This window comes from Pseudonaja textilis, chromosome 1 (genome assembly GCF_049901715.1).
Source record: "Pseudonaja textilis isolate UNSWEBS1 chromosome 1, rPseTex1.2, whole genome shotgun sequence".
NCBI classification, from domain to species: Eukaryota; Metazoa; Chordata; class Lepidosauria; order Squamata; family Elapidae; genus Pseudonaja; species Pseudonaja textilis.
In genome coordinates this window covers 223,089,064-223,111,209 of record NC_141990.1, presented here as the reverse complement: position 1 = coordinate 223,111,209, position 22,146 = coordinate 223,089,064, and the positions used below count along the sequence as shown (strand labels likewise).

The 22,146-nt window shown below is 35.5% G+C and overlaps 1 protein-coding gene across 2 annotated transcripts in view; it reads left to right on the top strand.

Annotated features, from left to right (window-relative positions):
* Positions 1-9,763: 9,763 nt before the first annotated feature.
* The window catches only part of NUP160 (nucleoporin 160), a 34,846-nt gene continuing 22,463 nt past the window's right edge, over positions 9,764-22,146 (top strand). The window contains exons 1-11 of one of the 2 annotated variants that reach the window (XM_026707949.2): positions 9,764-9,891; positions 10,028-10,136; positions 12,271-12,481; positions 13,502-13,724; positions 15,157-15,241; positions 16,166-16,280; positions 17,237-17,395; positions 18,159-18,236; positions 18,492-18,589; positions 19,687-19,771; positions 21,248-21,316. In XM_026707949.2, coding sequence (XP_026563734.1) covers positions 9,789-9,891; positions 10,028-10,136; positions 12,271-12,481; positions 13,502-13,724; positions 15,157-15,241; positions 16,166-16,280; positions 17,237-17,395; positions 18,159-18,236; positions 18,492-18,589; positions 19,687-19,771; positions 21,248-21,316 — 1,335 coding nt within the window. In that variant the 5' untranslated portion in view covers positions 9,764-9,788. Of the gene's footprint in view, positions 9,892-10,027; positions 10,137-12,270; positions 12,482-13,501; positions 13,725-15,156; positions 15,242-16,165; positions 16,281-17,236; positions 17,396-18,158; positions 18,258-18,491; positions 18,590-19,686; positions 19,772-21,247; positions 21,317-22,146 lie in introns of both variants that reach the window. The other variant, XM_026707948.2, reaches the window with a different exon arrangement.

Here is a 22,146-nt window from a genome sequence, read left to right as displayed (position 1 = left end):
ATGCAAGGAATTCAAAATATTCAAGCAAGATCAGAGAATATTGAAAAGAGAATAGAGAACATTGAACAAAGAAAAGAGAACATTGAACAAAGAACAGGGAAAACCAATGAAAAAGTGGAGAACATCCAACAAATGATGTTGAAGTATGATGAGAGATTCCAAAAAATTGAAGAAGATAAACAAGAGACAACAAGATTGGAGATATTGATAATAGATTAATGGTGGTTGAACAAGATAAAAGTGGTATGTTGAGATGGGAGATGGATAGATCAGAATTCTATCTTAGATTCCAAAACGTAGAGGAAGAAAAAGGACAAAACTTAGCTGAGATAATGATAGAAATACTGGCTGAAGCTTTGGAAATAACTCAAGAGAAGATGACGGATGGAATAGATGAGGTTTATCAAGTTTTCACAAGATATGCGATGAGAAATAGCTTCTCTTGGTAAGATTTACAAAGAAAGCCATTAAAACGCAAATATTGCAAGTGGAAAAAGAGAAAACATTGAAATATAAAGACAAGGAGATTGTGGTCTTGAAACAAATACCCAGAAGAGTGATAGAGATGAGAAGAGAATACCGATTCCTGACTAAAATGCTATTTAAAAAAGAGGTGAATTATAGACAGCTGATTCCAGAAGGTTTAATGATCACATGGCAAGAACAGAGACATAGAATTGACTCAATTGAGAAAGCAGAATTATTTTACACAGAATTTTTTGGAGGGAAAGAGGAAGAGGCAGAAAAAGAGATCTCACTAATTGAATTTCAAGAGGACTGCCAAATGGTGACTGAAAAAGAAGAAGGTGGAAAGGTGGAAGCCAAAGAACAACGTGAACTAAGATCTACGAGAGCTGCTAAACTTAACTACAAAATATAACTATGGAAGAGAAAAAATTGATTACAATTAACATAAATGGACTTAACTCAGCCGTTATAAGAAGGAAAACCTTTCATAAATTAGAGAAATTAAAATTTGATATAATTTGTCTACAAGAAGTACATATTAAAAAACAATATGAACAATTGTTGATACAGCCAAAATTAGGGAAAATATTTACTTCCTTGACACAATGTAAGAAAAGAGGAGTGGTTTTATATATTAAAGAGACCACCCCAGCAAAATTGATTTATACCGATGATGATGGAGGAATACTAATGGTGGAAATAATGGACAATAATATGAAAATACTCCTGATTGCAATCTATGCTCCGAATGACAAACAAGAAGAATTTTACAAAAAATTACATATGAAAATAATCGAACTGGACTATGCTAATATAGTTATAATGGGAGATTTTAATGGAATTGTAAACAATAAATTGGACTATACAGCACAGAAAACAATAAAGCAAAACAGAAAGAATCTCCCTAAATCTTTTTTTAAAATGGTAGATGAAATAAACTTAAAAGATACATGGAGAGAAAGAAATGCTAAAACTAAACAATACACCTTCTATTCAAATACACACTTATCATGGTCCAGAATAGATATGATATGGATGTCAACCGAATTAATAACTAATATTCAAGAAATAAATATTGAAACAAGTACTTGGGCAGATCACAATCCAATGACAATTAAATGGAAAGGACAAAAAAGATCTAGATGGACGTTAAATAATACTATTTTAAAGGAAAAAGACTTCACACAGTGGATGGAGAAATAATTGGCTTTTTTCTTTAGAGAAAACAAAAAAGAAGATACATCAATTCAGAATGTATGGGATACAATGAAGGCATATGTTAGAGGCTTGATAATAGACTATACAAGGAAAAAGAATACTATGAAAAGACTAGCCTCTAAGGCCTTAGAGGATGAGCATAAAAGACTTGAAAAAGTGCTACAGAAAATGCCACAGAAAAAGGACATCAAGCTAAAAATGGATATAATTAAACATAAAATGGGTCAAATAGAAAAAGAAGAATTAGCACAGAAAATTAGAGGTGCTAAACAGAACTACTTTGAAGACGCAAACAAACCAGGTAGATGGTTAGCATACAAATTGAGAAAGGAGAAAGAATCAAGGAAAATATTGCAATTAATAGATGACCAAGGCCAAGTTTGCTATGGTAGTAAAGAGAAGAAGGAAATAATTTGAAACTTCTATGGGAAATTATATATGCAAGAGAATATTGATGAGGAAAGAGTTAAACAGTACTTACAGAATGCTAATTTACCTCGGATACCTAAAGAGACTGAAACAATATAACGATGATGGAGTTAAATGAAGCACTCAAGAAGCAAAATAATGGAAGGGCACCAGGCCCAGATGGACTTCCGGCAGAATTTTATAAAACATTACAAGAATCGTTGAATCTTCCATTGCTAGAAATTATGAATGAAGTTATGTTAAAGAAGATGATACCTAAATCATGGTCAGAAGCCTATATTACACTCATTCCAAAAGAGGAGGCCGACCCATTACAAATTAAGAACTATAAACCCATTTCTCTACTAAATACAGATTATAAAATTTTTGCTTCAATATTGGCAGAAAGACTTAAAAAATATTTAAATAATTTTATCCATCCTGATCAAAATGGATTTCTGCCAAAGAGACAAATTAAAGACAATATGAGAGTAATCTTGGACACTTTGGAATACTACGAGGCACATCCTGAGAAACAAATGGCTCTGATATTTCTAGATGCACAGAAGGCATTTGATAATGTGAATTGGCGATTCATGTTATTACTGTTGGAACAGATGGGTTTTGCTAGAAAATTTATTCAAGCAATAGAAGCTATATACTACAAGCAAATGGCAAAGGTAATGATAGAGGGAGAACTGACAGACTCTATCAATATAAGAAAAGGAACAAGACAAGGATGCCCACTATCACCTTTGTTGTTTGTGTTAACTTTGGAAGTGATAAACAGAAATATTAGAGATGAAAAGAATATAAAAGGGATGAAAATCAAAAAGGAAGAATTTAAGATGCAAGCATTTGCAGATGATCTGGTTTTCATCTTAGAAGACCCTTTAGAAACAGCATCAAAATTGATAGAAAAGATAGAGACATATGGAAAGGTGGCTAGTTTGAAAATAAATAAAGATAAGACAAAGATCTTGACAAAGAATATGCTATTAAGACAAAAGGAAGAACTGGCAGACCTATTGAAAATTCAGGTCACGAATAAGATCAAGTACTTGGGGATATATTTGACAGCAAGATGTAGTACATTAAAAGAGAATAATTATATGAAACTTAAATAGCAGATAGCGCTAGATCTGGTAAAATGGGAAAATTTACAACTGTCACTAATAGGGAGAATTTCAACAATCAAGGTGAATATATTACCCAGAATTTTATATTTGTTTCAAACAATTCCAATTAGGCTTGGAAAAGATTACTTTGAAGATCTAAATAAAATTGTGTTGAAATATATATGGCAAGGTAAGAAGGCGAGAATAAAGTTAAAACTTTTGCAAGATGCTAGAATTAGAGGAGGATTTGGTTTGCCTAACTGGGAGTTGTACTATCAAGCTACAAACCTGATGTGGGTTAAGGAATGGATAACACTAAGAAATACTAGATTGTTGACATTAGAAGGACATGATTTGTTGTTGGGGTGGCATGCTTTTTTATGGTATAAAGGAACTAAAACACAGGGGTATTTTAGAAGACATTATATACGGGAGTCCCTGTGGTTAAACTGGGAGAAGATTAAAAGACAATGTTATTTGAAAATTCCAGTCTGGTTATCGACTATTGAAGCATTTTCTTATCCTATAATATACAAAAAGGAACAAACAGATATGGTGAAATATTGAATGAAAAGGGTGAACTCAAATCTATACAAAAACTAGAGGAACAAGGTATAAAGATGAATTGGTTTTCATATGCGCAAATACATTCAAGGTATGATAAAAGATTCTAAAATGGAAGGTTTCTATGATAAATTGACAGATTTAGATAAGATTTTGACAGGTACTGATGAAAAGGTTATTAAAAAACTGTATGGATATTTATTAGAAATTAAATTAGAAGAAGAACAAGTTAAAGAAACAATGATTGCTTGGGGGAAGAATTTTGGATATGGGATCGATTTAGAGAAATGGCAAAAATTGTGGTCTCAAAATTATAAAATGACAATGTCAACAGCGTATAAAGAAAATTTGTATAAGATGTTTTACAGGTGGCATTTTTCCCCGACAAGAAGAGCAAGAATGTTCAAGAATAAATCTGAAAAATGTTGGAAATGTCATCAGACAACTGGCTCATATTACCATATGTGGTGGACTTGTGCGGATGCTAAAAAATACTGGACTAAAATCCATATGTGGTTGGAAAAAATGACAAAAAAACATATAGATTTGAAACTAGAGATATTTTTATTGGGAATTTTACCTGAAATATATAATAAAGACTTGAAATACCTGATTGTAAATGTATTAACAGCGGCTAGGATTGTATTTGCTAAAAACTGGAAAAATGAGAAAATACCATCACAGGAGGAAATCATTAAGAAAATATTGGAATGTGCTGAAATGAGTAGATTGACATTTGAAATTAGAGAACAAGAGGATGAACAATTTTATAAAATTTGGGATCTTTTCTATCAATGGTTAGACAATAAAATACAGTAATGAAATATGTAGACTTTTAGAAAATAATAAATATATAAAGATGTACTTCTTTCTTAGTATATCTACAAAATGATTTTAGGATAGATTTGGGATGATAATATGAACTGTTATAAAATAAACTAAGTAAATTATGATTATCTTGTAAAACATGAATGAATAAAAGTATAGTCAAATGATTGATTAATAATGATACTAAGGTATTTAATTTTTGATTGAAAATATGAGATTATATGCAATGTAATTGTAACTGAAGACTACAAAATGGAAGCACAAAACAATTTGTAAACCAACCGGCACACTGTATGTACACACATGGAAGATAGCTTGATGTTTTTATGTTTTGTTTATGTTTGTTTTTAAAAACCAATAAAAATTTAAAAAAAGAAAGAAACTTAGTCTCATTTTTAATTAAAAGCATGAAAGTTGAATAACTATACTGTAACCAGGTATCATACTAGAGATTTGATGGATAACACACGAGAAAATTAACAAGTGTTGAAATTTAGTCTGTGGATCTTACAAGAATTACTGCCAGTAACAAAGTAAGTGAGGGCATCAGAGTGAAAGCAGAAAGTGAGAATGGTCTATTTTTTATAATAGAAAACAAAGAATGCTGAAATGACATGAAATAGACTGAGAATAAAGCTCTCTATCAGTCTGATACCAGAGTGTAAAGTAAGTCTCTATATTGCAAATGAACCAAGGCTCTGCTTCTCAAAGTTAGTAAAGATTTGGAAGATACCTCTAGAATATAGACTATCAGAACAGAACAGCTCTAAATAATTCAAAACATGAGTCAGTTTGATAGTTCAATCTATTAGATCTAAAATGGAAACTGCTTTCTGAAAAGCATATAGTCAGAGAAAGTGATCAGGACCAGAGTCAGTGAGAAACGATGGAAGCCCTGCCTTTACTCTTCCCAAAATATATGCTACACAAGCAGGTTTGCTCAAAGTTTGTTCCCTTCAGTCATTGTGATATCTCTGTGCCAGCACACAGGGCCTGTTCTAGTTCGTGCCTACGGATCCAGAAGCAGGCCTTAGCCAGCCACCTGACTGGTACAATAATGCAGCTATTCTGCACAGGAAGACAGGGTGCTTTGTGTAGTCACAGCCGCCTAAGAGCTGTTCATGCAACCCTTCTGCCTGAAAAGAAGTATTGTTCAGGATGAACCTCCCTTCAGCTTCTCCCCAACATCAGGGGGACAGAACTATTCCTAGCAGCCAAAACAGCTCCATTCAGAGTTCTCTGTATCTCCATCCCACAGTAGCTGCCAATGGGCCTGCCCACTTTAGTTCTGCAAGGGAAAACTAGACTGTCCAACATCCAGTAAATTCCAGTGTAGCTTGTGAAAGCAGGTGGATGAAATAATATTTCTGGTAATGGAAGATTGTGGAATGACTGAAGTATATGGAATATGTGGGATGGAACATGGAGACCACCCAGTAGTACTTCAAATCTAAAAACTGAAATAACTCCAAAGCAAAAGAGAGAAATCATAATGCCAGGATAAAGTCCAAATCATTTAGGAATCATGATGAATAATATATGTGGTTTATTCTTTTGAAACACATCAAAAATGAACCCAATAGTAGCATAAATAGGACTGTTAGGCAGCTCTCTGCTGTCATTTTTTTTTTGCTTTAACCATCAATATTACTATAATCCATGTTTCTCAATCATATTTATATGTGTGTATGTGCATTATAATATGCAGTGCTGAATTTGCACAGCTACTAAGAATAGAATGGTTATATCTAAGAAATCTTAATAATCTATTATGATGGCTAAACTCATCTTTGTCCTTGTAATCAATCAGGTAGATATGACATTCTCCAATTACAGCCTAGCCCTAGTCAGATTATCAAGTGTTTGTTTAAAACTGTTTCCTGATGATTAAAGCCAATGTACCCTGGGGTTAGGATTATTGTGAAAAATCAGAAGAACTGATTCTACTGGCTACAATCAAAGCTTTGACCTACCAACAGGATTAAAGAAAAGTTGTTCTAAAGCATGCTTTTGAAATATGAATGTTAGGTGTAGGAAAATTGTATCTTTACATGGCATCATAATACTATGGAGCAAAACAGGGTGTCAACTGATCAGATTCAAGATCAAACTGCAATTGTTATGATTAGGGCCTTGAATAAATCAGAGAACAGACTAATCTGAATATGTTACTTTGAAGTTTCTGTTCCAGCAAAATTGATGACAAAAATACTAAGATTTCAAGAATTTTAATTACATTTCTGCAAGGTGGTCATCTCAACCTGATGCCTTTAAGTTGGTCTATCACTCCCATTATTATATCTACAAAGGATCAGATTAGATAACACCGATCTAAAATATACTGTTAAGCAAGATGACAGTTTTTTGAAATTGTAAGAGAACTTTGAAAGGATACCCATTGTGCCTTTGTGCGAAATTTAACAGCAGACTACAATAAGATATCGCCAACCCGAAACTAAAATATAAATTTAAGACAACATAAGGAACTTGGGAAAAAGTGGAAATAACCTTTCAGGCCTCATTTCAAATATTTCTGAAACTAACTCCCAGAAATATGACGTGGAAATTTGCCACAGAATAGCATAGCATTCAAGTATTCTTCTTCTTTGAAGTTTGAAATAAAATATGTAGTCCCGTTAGGCACAAACCTTCAGTTTCAAGCAGTGATACTTTCCTACATTGTTTGAATGATTCCATGCCAGTATACTTTATGAAAAAGTTTTTCACAGTACTGAATTAAATAAGGTTCTTGGCTGTAGGTCTAAAATACGGAAGTGCTAATGCCCCCTAGGGACATAGTTTAGGATTATCAAATAATGCTTGAAAATCAGGCAGTTGCAACCACTGCCAATTCATCCAAGACAATTCATCCACGATTCATTGCTTCTTGTGCCGCTTTTGTCTCTGGGGAATAGATTGATCTGCTCTTCTTTGTGGCAAGCCCCTTAGATATCTGAACATTGCTATCATGGCACCCTTGATTCTTCTTTTCAGTAAACTAGACATACCCAATTCCTGCCGCCCTTCTTCATAGGCAACATTTAAGTCTAAAACAAAATGTCCAACTCCATTTAATGGATACAATTCCATAAAAAAGGCAAAAGCGCACTCAAATACGAGCTACATTGATTTCAACAGACTTATCAATGAACATCCTTTAATTGGCGACGGGGCTTTCCATTTCAATATTCATTCAAAGAGATTTCCTATTTGCAACTTAAGGGCGTTGAAAACCACCGGCACAGCCATTCTTGAAAACTTATCAATGAACATTTTATTTATTTATTTAATTTTATTTATCAATCACTTACAAGATAATAGGTATAAGTATAAACATGAGTAAGAATACAGGAAATAGGTACAAATAAATGGGACAATAGGACAGGGATGGGAGGTATGATGGTGCACTTATGCATGCCCCTTAATTAACATCCTTTAATTGGCGGTGACGGGGCTTTCCATTTCAACATTCATTCAAAGAGATTTCCTATTTGCAACTTAAGGATGTTAGACAAAGTTGAAGACCACCTAGCACAGCCATTCTTGAAATCCAAGCAGACCATCTTCAAAAATCTTCAAAAAGGGAGACCCCAGCCTAGTTGAAAATTACAGACCAATCTCTTTATGCTGCGTCACCTGTAAAGTCATGGAATCAATTATTAACCAATCCAGCATCCTCCACTTAAGAAACAAACAATCTACTCTCTAATAAACAATTTGGTTTCAGAAAAAAACTATTCTGCAATCTGCAACTCTTACACTACAAAAACATATGGACTACACAACTCGATCAGGGCAAAGCAATAGACACAATCTACATAGACTTCTGTAAAGCCTTTGATTCAGTGGTACACAACAAACTACTCCTAAAACTAAAATCTTACGGTATCTCTGGACACCTGCATAACTGGATAGAAGCATTCCTGTCAAATAGACAACAAATGGTCAAAATTGGGAGAGTCCTATCAAATTCTGTACCTGTCAACAGTGGTGTCCACCAACGCAGTGTTCTAGAACCAGCTCTTTTCATACTCTACATAAATGACCTGTGATCATATCAAGAGCAACTGTGTTCTCTTCGCTGATGATGTAAAGCTATTCAACACCACAGACAATAATGCTACCCTTCAAAGACCTTGATTATGTATCAGAATGGTCAAACAAATGGCAACTTCAAATCTCAACAAATAAATGCTCTGTCCTACATATTGGCAAAAAAAATCAGAAAATAAAATACAGGCTGAATAGTCAAGACCTTGTTAATGATCCAAACTCTGTCAAGGACCTTGGAATACTCATCTCTAATGATCTAAGTGCTAGAGCCCACTGTAACTACATAGCCAAAAAGGCGTTGTTAACCTAATCCTATGTAGCTTTTTCTCTGGTAATATTACACTAATAACTAGAGCATACAAAACATTTGCTAGACCAATACTTGAATACTCAGTCTGGAACCCACATTACGTATCTGATATTAACACAGTTGAGAAAGTCCAGAAATATTTCACAAGACTTCTCCACTCCTCTACTGGTTGCAGAATACCTTGTGCCACCAGATTTGAAATTCTACACCTAGAAAACCTAGAACTATGCCGCCTTTTGTCCGATCTAAGTATAGTATATAAAATCATACATTGCAATGTCCTACCTGTCAATGAATACTTCAGCTTCAACCATAACAACACTAGAGCAAACATAGATACAAATTCAAGGTTAATCGCACCAAACTTTATTGCAGGAAATACGAATTCAGCAACAGAGTGGTCAATGTCTGGAATACTCTACCTGACTCTGTGGTTTCTTCCCCAAACCCCCAAAACTTTAACCTTAGATTGTCTACTATTGACCTCACCTCTTTCCTAAGAGGTCTGTAGGGGGCGTGCATAAGCACACCAACGTGCCTACCGTCCCTGTCCTATTGTTTCTTTTATTTTTTTATTTTTCTTATATGTATCCATGTATTCATAACTATGTTTTTACTTATACCTATTATCTTGTAAGCAATTGACAAATAAAAATAAAAAAAATAAAAATAAAACCATAGATAGCCCCCAACCTCTGGCTCGGCCGGGAGAAGAACCGTTCCGCGCCTCCCGCGATGCACCGCGAAGGGCGCCTCCGCCCGCCTGCCCTCCCTCCCTCCCGTCCCGTGAGCCTCTGTGGCAGCGCGCGCGGGAAGAGAAGATGGCGGCAGCAGTGGGCCTGGCCGAGCGGGGCTATTTGGAGCTCGGCGGGGCGGAGCGGAGCGGGCGGCATGGTCTCCGCGAACTCGTATTCAGCCTCCCAGGTGGGGGGAACCCCCCGGCGGGACCGAGAGGATGCGGGGTTGCTGCGCGGGCGGTCCTTCGCGTGACAGGCACGCACCCAGAGCATCCATGCTGGCGCGCGGGGACTGATCCGCCTCCCTTGTCCGTCTTTTGCAGGTGGCGGTGCGTCCCCCTCTGCCGTGCGGTATCCTGAGAGCGCTGGAGGGTTTTGGTACCAAGAGAACGCGCAGCTGGGCTCGGTGACTAGAAACCGCTTTATTCATTGGTGAGTGATCCGAGGTAGCTCACCTCCCGAACGGCCAAGTGTATAGAACCGTAGAGCTAGATGGGACCTTTGAGGTCTTCTAGTCCAACCCTCCTCAAGTCAGGAGTCCTTATTATTCCATCCTGGACAAATGGTTGTCGAACCTTTTCATAAAAACTTCCAGCGATTGTGCACTCACAGCTCCAGGAGGCAAACAAGTTTCATTGACGTCCGTTTACTCCGGCCGACAGCCCTGAACTACAAAGATTCAGATCTACTGCAGCCTGTTTGGGCTAAGCTTGCACTATGACACTGACATTATTTGGTTCCTTTGGTCCTTATCTTTGTCTTAATGGGAATGTGGATTGGGTGGACACAGCTGATGCTTGCTTAAAAATAAAATCCCTCCTGGCTGCTGAAGCAAACTTATTACAAGGAGTTATACAAATTTGAAGTTGATATTTTTGGGGCAGATACTGCTTTCTTTGATTCTTACCTGTTTTGCACTAAACCTAATTATGAGACTATGAAATATGGAGACTCACATTTAACTGAATTTCAACTCCTTGTTGGTGGTTCCGAGTGTGAGACAGCATAACAGAAATTGAAGTTAGGGATCTGATGATGACATAAAACAATACATCCCATGCATTTGGTTCCTATGCATGCAATATTTAATTTGCATTTTAAAATGCCAGTAGAAACATTGTAGAAAGACCTGCTCATGCTTCCCACAATATCTAGAAGGAGGAAGCATAAATCGGGGCGCAGGTCTCCTCTTTTGCTGTCTTTAGTATGTCAAAATTCCTTCTCTCTGGAAGTTAGCCCCTTCCCTCCTGCCAGTTTATAAAACTATAAAAACAATACTTTCCCAACATGGTTTTAGATGGATACAATTATCTGATAGTCATTTGAGATGTCTGTTATATGTCTCTCTTTTGGCTTTTATTCTGTATTTATGTACTCTTGTATGCCTAGACTGCAGTTTGGAGAAATTTAAAAGAAGGTTAAATAATTTGGAATTTATCATCTCCATTTTATTTGTGGAGAAAAATGGAATTTTGAATAATTGATTATAAAATGAAATAACTTCCATGAAGACATTGGTAATTGCTGTAATCAAATAGGTGCATGAATGCTCCTTTGAAATCTGGACATTATGTATTTAGAGTTGATTTTTTAGAAAAACAACATTGAGCTGAATTTATAAGCATGAAGACATGTTTTATGTGTTTAATGAAGTAAGCTATAACAGAACAAAGACTTTCCCGTATGTCCCCTTACTTTCTTGTGAGACTGGTCAATAGGTACAGAATTTAAATGTTATCATAAGTAATCACCATTCTGCTTTCTCGTTGTGAAATGGAAAAGAAGCAATAGCAATTTAAAGTGAAGAATAATTCAATTTGCTTCCATTATTTCCCCTTAGGCAATGCTGGATAAACACATTAAATGTTTCCAGGCAATCTAGGTACATAGGTAATACAGTCCCTTAAAAGTGCAAGTAAATTCACATCAGCCAATAAATCCAGTTATAAATAAACATGTATTGAGAAGAAAATTAAAAAGAAATTGTAAAAGAAAACAAAATTATAAAAGTAAATAAGTAATTGGTTTGGCTTGAACCATGTACTGAAATAAGAAAGAACAATATAGTAGACTTATTCAGCACTTCAATTAGAAAGTATTTTGTGCATTGGAATTAACTGAGTTCTAGCAAGAATATAAAATAGTAGGAATTAAACTGAAAGACATGTATGATTGTATGCCATTCAATTTGGACAACTTTCACAGTTGCTTTCTGCTTGTCAAATCAACAGCAGAAGGGCTAGCAGTAGGCAGTTAATTTAATTACCCTACTTAAGTAAAAGTAAGTTAAAAAGCTGGCAGTTTTCCCTATCACATGGATCTGTTTATTTGTAAAGGGATGCTAGCTGAGAAGTAGGAAAAGAAAGAATCAACCAACCAACACAGCAACATAACAGTCAGGACCAGGCACTGCCACACAAGTCAAGGGGTCTTGGGGGTCAGTGAGTTGATCATATTGAATCAGGGATGCCAGGTATAGTGAATGTATGTCCCCAAACAGAAAATATTGGGATTAGTTGTTTACTATTAGTGTAAACTTCCTGTATGCATTTGTTTCCTTTTACAGGGCAACCTCAGGTGCGACTTTAGAACTGGTAGAGGAGTCCCTTGACATAAACCTTTTGAACAATGCTGTTCAGCTCAGATTTCAAAATTGTAATCTCTTGCCACAAGGGGTACATATCTTTGAGACGCAAAATCATGTTGTTATATTGGTTTCAACCAATCAGACAGTACATAGATTGATGTTACCTCATCCAGCTCGGATGTATAGAAGCGTAAGTAATCTATTTTAATATATCTATTTAGAATACTTTCAAGATTATTAGAGACGAAATTATTTTAGTTGAAGAAATCAAATCACAGATTTATTTGCCTCTGTTCTTTCCCTGCATACCACTTCACCATCATAATATATTAATTCCTGTCCCATCCAAATCATAGTATTTATTTGAAGAAACATATAAACTAAGCCCCTTTTTAGTTGGATATTGAAGGTGTTTCATGTACAATAAAATAAAATTCAATATCTTCATATTGAAAAATATTCTGAAGATAAATTTGAATGGATTAGAACATGCAAGTTGTACAATTTAAGCTGCTAATGATAAAATGGTGAGGAAGTCCATTGATTAGTGAGATAATATGTAGTTGGTTTATGTATCAATTCCTGGTCTTAATCTGCCAAATCTTGGAATCAGGTAATTTTGACATTTCTGCTGAGATTATAGAGAATTAGTCTTTGGATTTACACAAAGTAATAACTATCCATAGCTGAGTTAGCTGATTATAATATGAAAACCATATTGTGGCTTAAATTGTGATATAAAAGGTGTGCCTAAACTGTAGCTTGTACCTTTGTTTTATTGTAATTTTACCTAATCCATCTATAATCTGAATCTAGTCAGGAAAATCAATACGTGATATTCTATAATTTCGAGTATATAAGTAGAAACAAGAATACCCTCAAAATATAAAAAAAACTTTTATAAAGAGAAAACACCGTAAGTTATCTCAGCAGACTAATGCCTAAAGGTGAGATACTAAGAGTAGAACAAGAATTGTCAAAATGTATCAGGTGTAATTTGATTTGCTTGAATAGGGTTGGTGAATAAGCTACTTAACATGGGGTAGATACTATGAGAAAATGCTTTGTCTAATCTTGTTTCAGATATTCAATTTTTAGAAAATTTTACACAATAGAAATATTAATAGAAATATCATTTTACTATTTTTCTCCTTCAATTTTATACTTTCTTGTTGATAATTTTATCCCTGGTCTTATTTATTTTTTTTAGGAGCTGATAACAGAAAGTCAAATGCAGTCGGTTTTTACAGATATTGGGAAACTTCATTTTAGAGATCCTTTGAACTACTGTGTCATCCCCACAGTTCCGGGGTTGTCACCTTTTTCCACTGCTTCAGCAGCTTGGCTTACTGGTGATGGAGGATCCCTCTTTGCTCTGCCATCTGCTTCTGGTGGGATTTTTGTCCTAAACCTACCACCGTATGATGCTCGTGGTAAGTGAATGCAATTATAAAAAGGCAAGTGAGTCAAAGGATAAAAGAAAAAAGGCATCGGTTGGAATGTTCTAGCTGGCTGTGCTCCCTGCAGCAGTTAAATTGCTGTCCTGCTTGGTATCATAAATATGATACAGGTAATCCTTGGCTCATATGATCAGAATTTGGACACTTGGCAACTGACACCTATTTATCACAGTTGCAGTGTCTTGGGGTAACGTGATCACTTTTTGTGATCTTCCGACAAACAGAATCAATAGGGAAGCCAAATTCACTTAATTATCCTGTTACTAACTTAACAGCTGCAGTGATTCGCTTAACAACTGGGGCAAGAAAAGTCATGAAATAGTGCAAAACTGACAACTATCTTGCTTAGCATGCTGCAATGGAAATTTTGAGCTCAATTGTGATTGTAAGTTAAGGACTACCTGTATAGACATTCTGTTTCAAGTTACAGGTAGTCCTCAACCTACAACTGTTCGTTAATGAGTGTTCAACGTTACAATGGCACTGAAAAAAGTGACTTATGACTGTTTTTCACATGACCATTGCAGCATCCCTATCATATGATCAACATTTGGATACTTGGTAACTGGTGTGAATTTGTGATGGTTGCAGTGTCCTGGGGTCCTTCTGACAAGCAAAGCCAATAGGGAACCAGATTCATTTAACGATGTTACTAACCTAACAATTGCAGTTATTCACTTAACAACTGTGGCAAGAAAGGTCATTAAAGGCACAAAAAGTCATTAAATGATTCACATAACAACAGTCTTGCTAGCCACAGAAATTTTGGGCTCAATTGTCACATGTTGAGGAGTACCTCCACATTTTTCTCAGAAATTCAATTTTGTAGCGAACCTTACAGTAATTTTAAACATATTCTAATATATAGAAGACAGAAATGGGTTCTAATATCAGCAGATTTTAAAAAGTGATGTAGCAAAGCAATTCAGCTAAGAGAAATAGAAGCATTCGGTTTGGAACTAATATTGATACCATTTTGTAGAGGCAATTTCCTAAACGTCACTTTCATTCTCTTCTGACTTTCCCCTTATATTCTTTTAGATTTAAATTGTTTCAAGTGCAAAACTTAGTAAAATGTCCCATTTTGAGGGCAAAACAGGATCCGTGTAAAACATTGCAATTAATATTGATGTTAAATGAAAGGTTATTTAAAACTGATTTAAATTAAACATTCATTCTGATCAATTATTTTAGGAAATAAGAATGACCTAGTATTTGCTTAGACCACCGAGAGGAACTTATATCAGTTCTAATTATCACAATTAATAAATCAACTAAAGTAATAACTTTGTTTTAAATGCCTTTTTATAGAATTCACTAAAGCCTATCTGTCTGATTTAATTGCCTCTTTCTTATATTGTCAGATTTAAACAAATTGCTAAAAACTGTTTTCTTATTTTTCTAGAGATGCCTTCAACTTCATTTGTGGAGTTGAAACAGAGTTCAGTCATGCAGCGCCTGCTTACAGGTTGGATGCCAACTGCCATCAGGCTAGTATTATGATGATAAGCAGTTAAGGCTTATAATTAGAGTTTAATTAGAACTCTTAAAGCTTACACAGCAACAAATAGAGTAATTGGAATTGGCATTGGAATGAATGAAACATGAAAGGGAAATTGAGAACCTGGGTCTGGAGTGGGAAAGTTTACCAGAGAACCGAGGAAAAGTTGAAAAAAACAAAGCCAGAGGACAGATACTGAAGGCACCCAATTGTACAGAAAAAGGGCACCTTTCACTTTTTCTAATTAGCTCTGTTCCCAAGAGCAATGAATTCCTCATGGTGCTCAAGACAGATTTTCAAAAAAGTGGACATGGCTACCTTTGCCTAACTTACACAAGAAAGCGGAGTTGTGAGGATAATAGTAGGCTGTATTGAAAAATGAGGCATGAAATTGTAATCAGTTCCTGCTGGATTATTTTGGAGTTTAAACTTCTGCAGGTTGTTCACTATTGTATTGCACTTTATGATTATTTTGAAGTTTTATGTATGGCACTATAGTATTACTGCCCTTCATGATTAATTTGAAGTTTCATGCATGACAAATTATAATATTCTTTCTCCTGGAAGAAGACCTGCTGCAAAGAAAAGACAGGTACTTTACTTATAAACAATGCTGCTTCAACTAAGTTCAGAGTGCCCTGTTCGGTCAATACTCAATTAAGATGTCAATAATAATTAAGGTCAATAATAATAATAATAATTAATATTATTAGTAATTATTAATAATTATTGACATTTCAATAAAAATATCATTTATACCTCAATAATGAAATTCAGTAGCGTTCCAGTTGGTCTTTACTATGATAGAGCAGTTGTAATGTTAGATATCAGAAAAAACTGTCATGCAGAATCATTGATTTCTCCTTAGTGCTTGCTTCTGTATTTATTATTGTTACTACTACTGTTTTTACAGAGGCGATCAAAATCCTTCAGATCTTCCTGTTAGCTTATCAGTCCACTGTCGTGAACATGATGCACTTCTCTTTGCACTCTACCAAGATCATAAACTTCGTATGTGGTCTTATAAAGTGAGTAATGTTTTATTTTTTGTTTGTGAATTAATCGTTAATATATCAGTAGTAAGCAATTGATAATCATCAAAGTGGTTTGTGTCATGGGTCCCATCTTGACCTTTTTGATCTACACCCCCAATGGACATACTTGTTCACCTCAGTTTCACGAGTTTGGACAAATATTCAGCACAATGAATTCAGTCAGGCTTTTGGAATGAGTTGTTGGCTTTCAGGGACTAATGCTCTTCCTGTTACGAATTCAAGGTTTTTACACTGAATTGTTTGATATAGAGTGCAATCATATTCTTCTCTTCGCCTTCTTTTTACTGCATTGTGAGAGGCTTTGTTATAAGCAGTGGACACTATCCAGCAGAACCTGTAGGCCAACCAGGCAAAAAGGATATGCTCCTTTGTCTCATTGCACCTCCAATCCTCTGTGTCCTGAAAAATCTGATGAAAGATTTGAGGGATCACTCAGAATAGTTGGGTAGGTAATACTGGGATGAAAATGATGAAGATGAAGTTGACGGAGGAGGAGGAGGAAGGGGAAGAAGAGAAGTAGTAGTAGTACTAGTAGTGGCAGCCACCGCAATAGTAGTAGTAGTAACTACAATAAAGCAAACGAAGAAATTATTGGCCCAAAATATCTCTTCCCTCCCTTCTTTCTGCCAATTGAGTGTTCTGGGTAGTATTAATACTAACTTCACAAAAATACCCCTAGACCTGTTACATCAGCAAATTACATTTTAAAAGATAAATCTGTTTAACAGTTTTTAGCTTAGAACCGTTTTCTTAAAAACAGAAGCAGATATATAAAGTATGAGGATACCCTGTAGTAAACTACTATCAAATCTGTGATGAGCTGTGGAAAATTAAACATAATAAATTGTCTCTCTGGTGTCTCACAGTGCTGTGTTTACAATTGTATTGAAAGATGTGTGTTTTATTCATCTAGCATCTTATCTTAACAGAATCAAATGTGCCTGATGGTGGCTGATATGTTGGAATTTGTTCCTGTAAATAAAGATTTGAGACTTATTGGTGGAAGTGGACACAGATTACAGCTGGCATATTCGGAGTCATTGGGGCTTTATATTGGTGTATACTTGCATGCACCCAGACAAGGGCAGGTAACGGAAATTTTGTATTTGGAGAATACAAAATGTGTATTATTGAAACTAAAATAAAATAATAAAATACTGTTTCTATGTTAATTTATAATTTCAGATTATTTGGCAAAGGCAGTTTACAACAATATATACTTTGTTTTGGAAGCTGAGATAAAAAGCAGAGCTTAAAATGCTGATCATTTCAACTGTACTTGTTTTAAACATGGGCAATTATGTAACATGGATGCACTTAAAGATATAAAGATGATACACATGAAGTATGTTTAGAGTAGTGATTATCAATCTTGAGAGCTTGAAGATGAGTGAACTTCAACTCCCAGAATTGCCCAGCCAGCATGCTGCCTGGAGAATTCTGAGAGTTGAAAACTACACATCTTCAAGCTGCTAGGTTGAGAAACATTGCCTTAACTATTGATATGCATTGGGTTACACACATTTCTTATCTCTAAAGTAAAATATTGTGCAACTAACTTTAGATACAGAATCGTTGCATTGTCTGAGGTTACCCATTCATGGTTCATTCCTCAGCTACTTCACGTCCTGCTAATATGCCCATACAGAGAGTCAAATATTCCTTTCTATCTACAGGGAGAAGTCACATAGTTGCTGAGAATTGTTCTTCATTCTCTAGTTACTAGAATATTTGATATACATGGCATATCGTTATCTTAATTTTCTAGAATAAGAAAAAGGGCAAGGATATGGTAAGAATTCATTTCATTTTTATTTGTACTAATTGCAGGCTTTTTTTCCCCCCCTGCAGTTCTGTGTCTTCCAGTTGGTCAGCACAGAGAGTCATCGCTATAGTCTTGATCACATATCATCATTGTTCACATCTCAGGTTGGAACTGGTAACACTCAGGTCAATGAAGTCAAATGGGTTTCAGATAAAAATAAATACATAGGTCATGGGTAATCCTCTTCAGGCTGAAAAGGCTTATTCGAGCTATCTTACCTTCCCTCTTACTTGAGCATGGATAATGCAATGAAAAATTATATATACAATCATTCTAGATTCAGTCAGTAGATTCTACATTGTTAACATAGTACTGATCTTAATCATTCATTGATTTAATCTATTTACATTTTTATTTAGGAGACACTTATTGATTTTGCTTTAACTACTTCTGAGATCTGGGCACTTTGGCATGATGATGAAAATCAGACTACTGTGAAATACATCAATTTTGAACAGTAGGTTTTATTCTCCATAGCTGTTAATTTGCTCAATATGTTTCTTTAAAACAAGTTTTAGTGTTGACTGTTCTATTGAAAAGGTTTCAGCATAAATAAATTTGTGTGCCAGAGTACTAGAAGATGATAACGTTGAGCCAAAAGTTACTCTCCTCTGTACTTTTGAAGCTTTAGAATAGGATTAGATTACATAGCCCTGCGAGATTGTTCTCTTACTGGAGCTTATAATGGTCTTGTTAACTAGGTAGGAGAAAGCATTTCCAAATCTTTAGACTGAAGATACCCACCATTTCAATTTCTAACAATGTTTCTAAGATGTAAGGGAGGCCCAGTAACACTGATAATCAACTATAGGTAGTCCTTGACTTACAACTGTTTGTTTAGTTATAACTGAAACTTAAAAAAGCACTGAAAAAAGTGACATGACAATTTTTTAAACTTTTGACCATTGCATTATCCCCATTGGTTACGTGATCAAAATTTGGAAACTTGGCAAGTGGCATGTATTTATGACAATTGCAGTGTCCGGGGTGATCACCTTTTGTGACCTGGCAAGCAAACTCAATGGGGAAGCCGCATTAAACCTAACAACCACATCACTAACTGGAGCGATTCACTTAACAACTGTGGCAAGGAAAGTGATAAAATGGCACAAAACCTATTTAACAACTCTCTTAGCAAGTAAAATTTTGGGCTCAATTGTGGTCATAAGTCGAGGACTACCTGTGTGTTTCTGATTAGTATTCTGCTTTGCAGCTAAGCTGCCTCTTGAATTATTTCCTATTAAATGGTTCTTAAATTGGCAAGAAACTTAGTGGGTATCGAGGGAATTGTTGGCTACTGCATCAGTGCCAGGATGGGAAGCCAGGGACTTGCCCCAGAGTGCCTACCACTGGATTAACAGAAAAACCCGACAATGTATGCCCACCAGGAAAAGAGAGACTATCATAACAGCATAGCAAAATAGTGTGCTTGTTTTCTAGAATCTGTGATGACATTGAATTGAAAAAGGGATAATGTGGTGAAATATGATGATTTGGAACATAGTCTTTTTATGTGTATGTGTATATGACTGAAATAATCTAGTCTTGTTTTAGCAATGTTGCTGGTCAGTGGAACCAAGTTTCTGTTCAGCCCCTGCCAGCTGAAGAAGTGAATATACGAGATGACCAGGATCCCAGGGTAAATAAACCGTATGAATTAAGTATGGACAGTATTGCTGTATTAATCTTACTTGTACCATAAATGTATGTGTAATATAATAGAAATCCTCCAATTTGAACAATGAATTTGAATGCCAAAGGTTGTGCTGGAAACAAGATCAACAAATAAATCTAGTTTCCAGTATGTTTCCTTTAGATATATAATAAACTATTGCTTTAATAGGCTCCAGGTAGCTCATGATTTATGGCATGTGATACCAGAATTTTCATCAGTAAAAAGTGCACCTGCATCACTTAGTGACAGTAATCCCGATCGCCAGCCTTAACTGACTCCCACCATCGTTGGGGAATGCAACTTCCTGCTGCATAAACCAAGTTGGTGGGAAAGCTGACAGGAAGTTTCATGCCCCAGATTGGCAGGGATATAAGTGGCTGCTGCTGGGTGGGAGAGCAGGGAGTGTGCAGGGCTGTGGTGCAGGGGCAAGGAAGGGTGGGAATGAGAGTTGGGAGGGTGCACAAAAGGTGCAGGTCGGGAGCGGGGCGCAAGGGGTATGTGAGGGGAAAAGGTCAGGCAAAGTGCAAGTCAGGTGCACCACAGGAATGGGTAGAGTGCAGGTTGCATGATGGCTGACAACATGTGAAGGATGGGTAGGATTAGTGCTGAGTGGATCAGGAGGGTTGGGAGGGTGTGTGTGAGTGCAAGCAGGAGGGTGTAATGGAGGTGTGTGATGGATTGGGGAAGGTGTGTGGCAGTGCACAAGTAGCTGGTGTGAGCACGGGGAGCGTATGGGGGAGGGTTTGGGGAACATTCCAGTAACTTATAACTTTCCCTGCTAGCTTCCCCATTAATTTTCTGGGGAAGCCAGCAGAGAAAGTTGCAAATAGCGATTATGTGGTTGTGAAGCATTGCAGTGGGTCCAAAGTGCAAACCGGATGCCAAGCACCCTCATTGTGATCATGTGATTGCAGGGATGCTGGGATGACCAGAACTCTGAGGATGGTCATAACCCCCATTTGTTCAGCACTGTTGTAACTCTGAAAAGTCACTGAACAAAATGGTTGTAGATCAGGAACAATGTGTATTTGGAAAAAATAGGCATTTGTTACTCCAAAATATGTTAATTATCAAAATATTAACAGTGATTTACATCATTTGAAAAGGACATAATCATGTAAATTTAATGTAATTTAATGTAAATTTAAATGCCTTATCTGTCTACTTTGATTTCAGTAGATTTGTCTGTTATTTCAGGGGATTGTCCAGAAAAATGTTGCAGCCATTGCACCCAAATTTTGCCAAATGAAGAAAATTTACTTTAATGTCTGTTGAAATGAGATTTATTGTATATGATAAGGCTGTTGTATTCCAATTGTCCCCAGATTTGAGAGCCATCATGCCACTCACAATTTTAGGGCAAGAAAATAGCATCACATCTTTGTTTAAAAAATCGTACAGATCTATTGAATTCATACCAATTATAATGATTCTTTACAGGAAACATTTACAGAGGCTATCTTCCTGCCTGGTCAATTCACAAATGCAGCTTTGCTTAAAGCTTTACAGGTGAGTATCGGTCATTATTTGTTGGGGAATTTGTTCTAACTAAGCAAAATTTAAAAAGCCAGTTAACATCTTTTTTGACACAAAATGGCAATGTTCGATTGCAGCCAAAGGACATAATAATTTTCTCCAGTTCATAATTCTTTTTTCTAATAAAAAATTATTAATTTTCAATAAACAAACATACACAAACAAAACACAAAACATGAAAACATAAAACTTCTTTTTGGAAAGCAGCTTAGTCCCGGGTTACATCTTTTTGTACAGACATAAATCAAATTCATGCTCACTTTGTATACCATTTCATATCTTATTTACCATTCTATATTTTCTATATGGCTTCTCCCCTCTTTTCACTCTCTTAATTCTGTTTTATATATTTCATCTCAATTTAAATCATTTATTCTTGTATCTTTTGTCCATTCTGTAATTATCTACTTATCTTTTCTCTTTAACACATAATTTCTCCTGCAATCACTGATTGAAGTATGACGCTTTTTTATTTCCCTTAAATTTAACACTTAAAATAATATATAATTTTCATTCTGATTCTGTTTAGTACATTCTAAAGCTACATACTACATTTTAAAATAAGAAAATAGTAAGTTTATAATATAATTAAAACAATAATCCATAGCAAATTAAACTCTATCATTAAATCTGAAGAATTTTACACATTCCCTTTAATATTTTATTAAATCATGTAATGTTCCAGTTTTCTAACTTTATTTCAAATACAAATACAACAATACAGTCTTATGTACTTTTGCAGAATCTCTTTTTTAATTATGTTTTTACCCTTTATCTCTGAAAAAAACCTGTTTCTTTACATC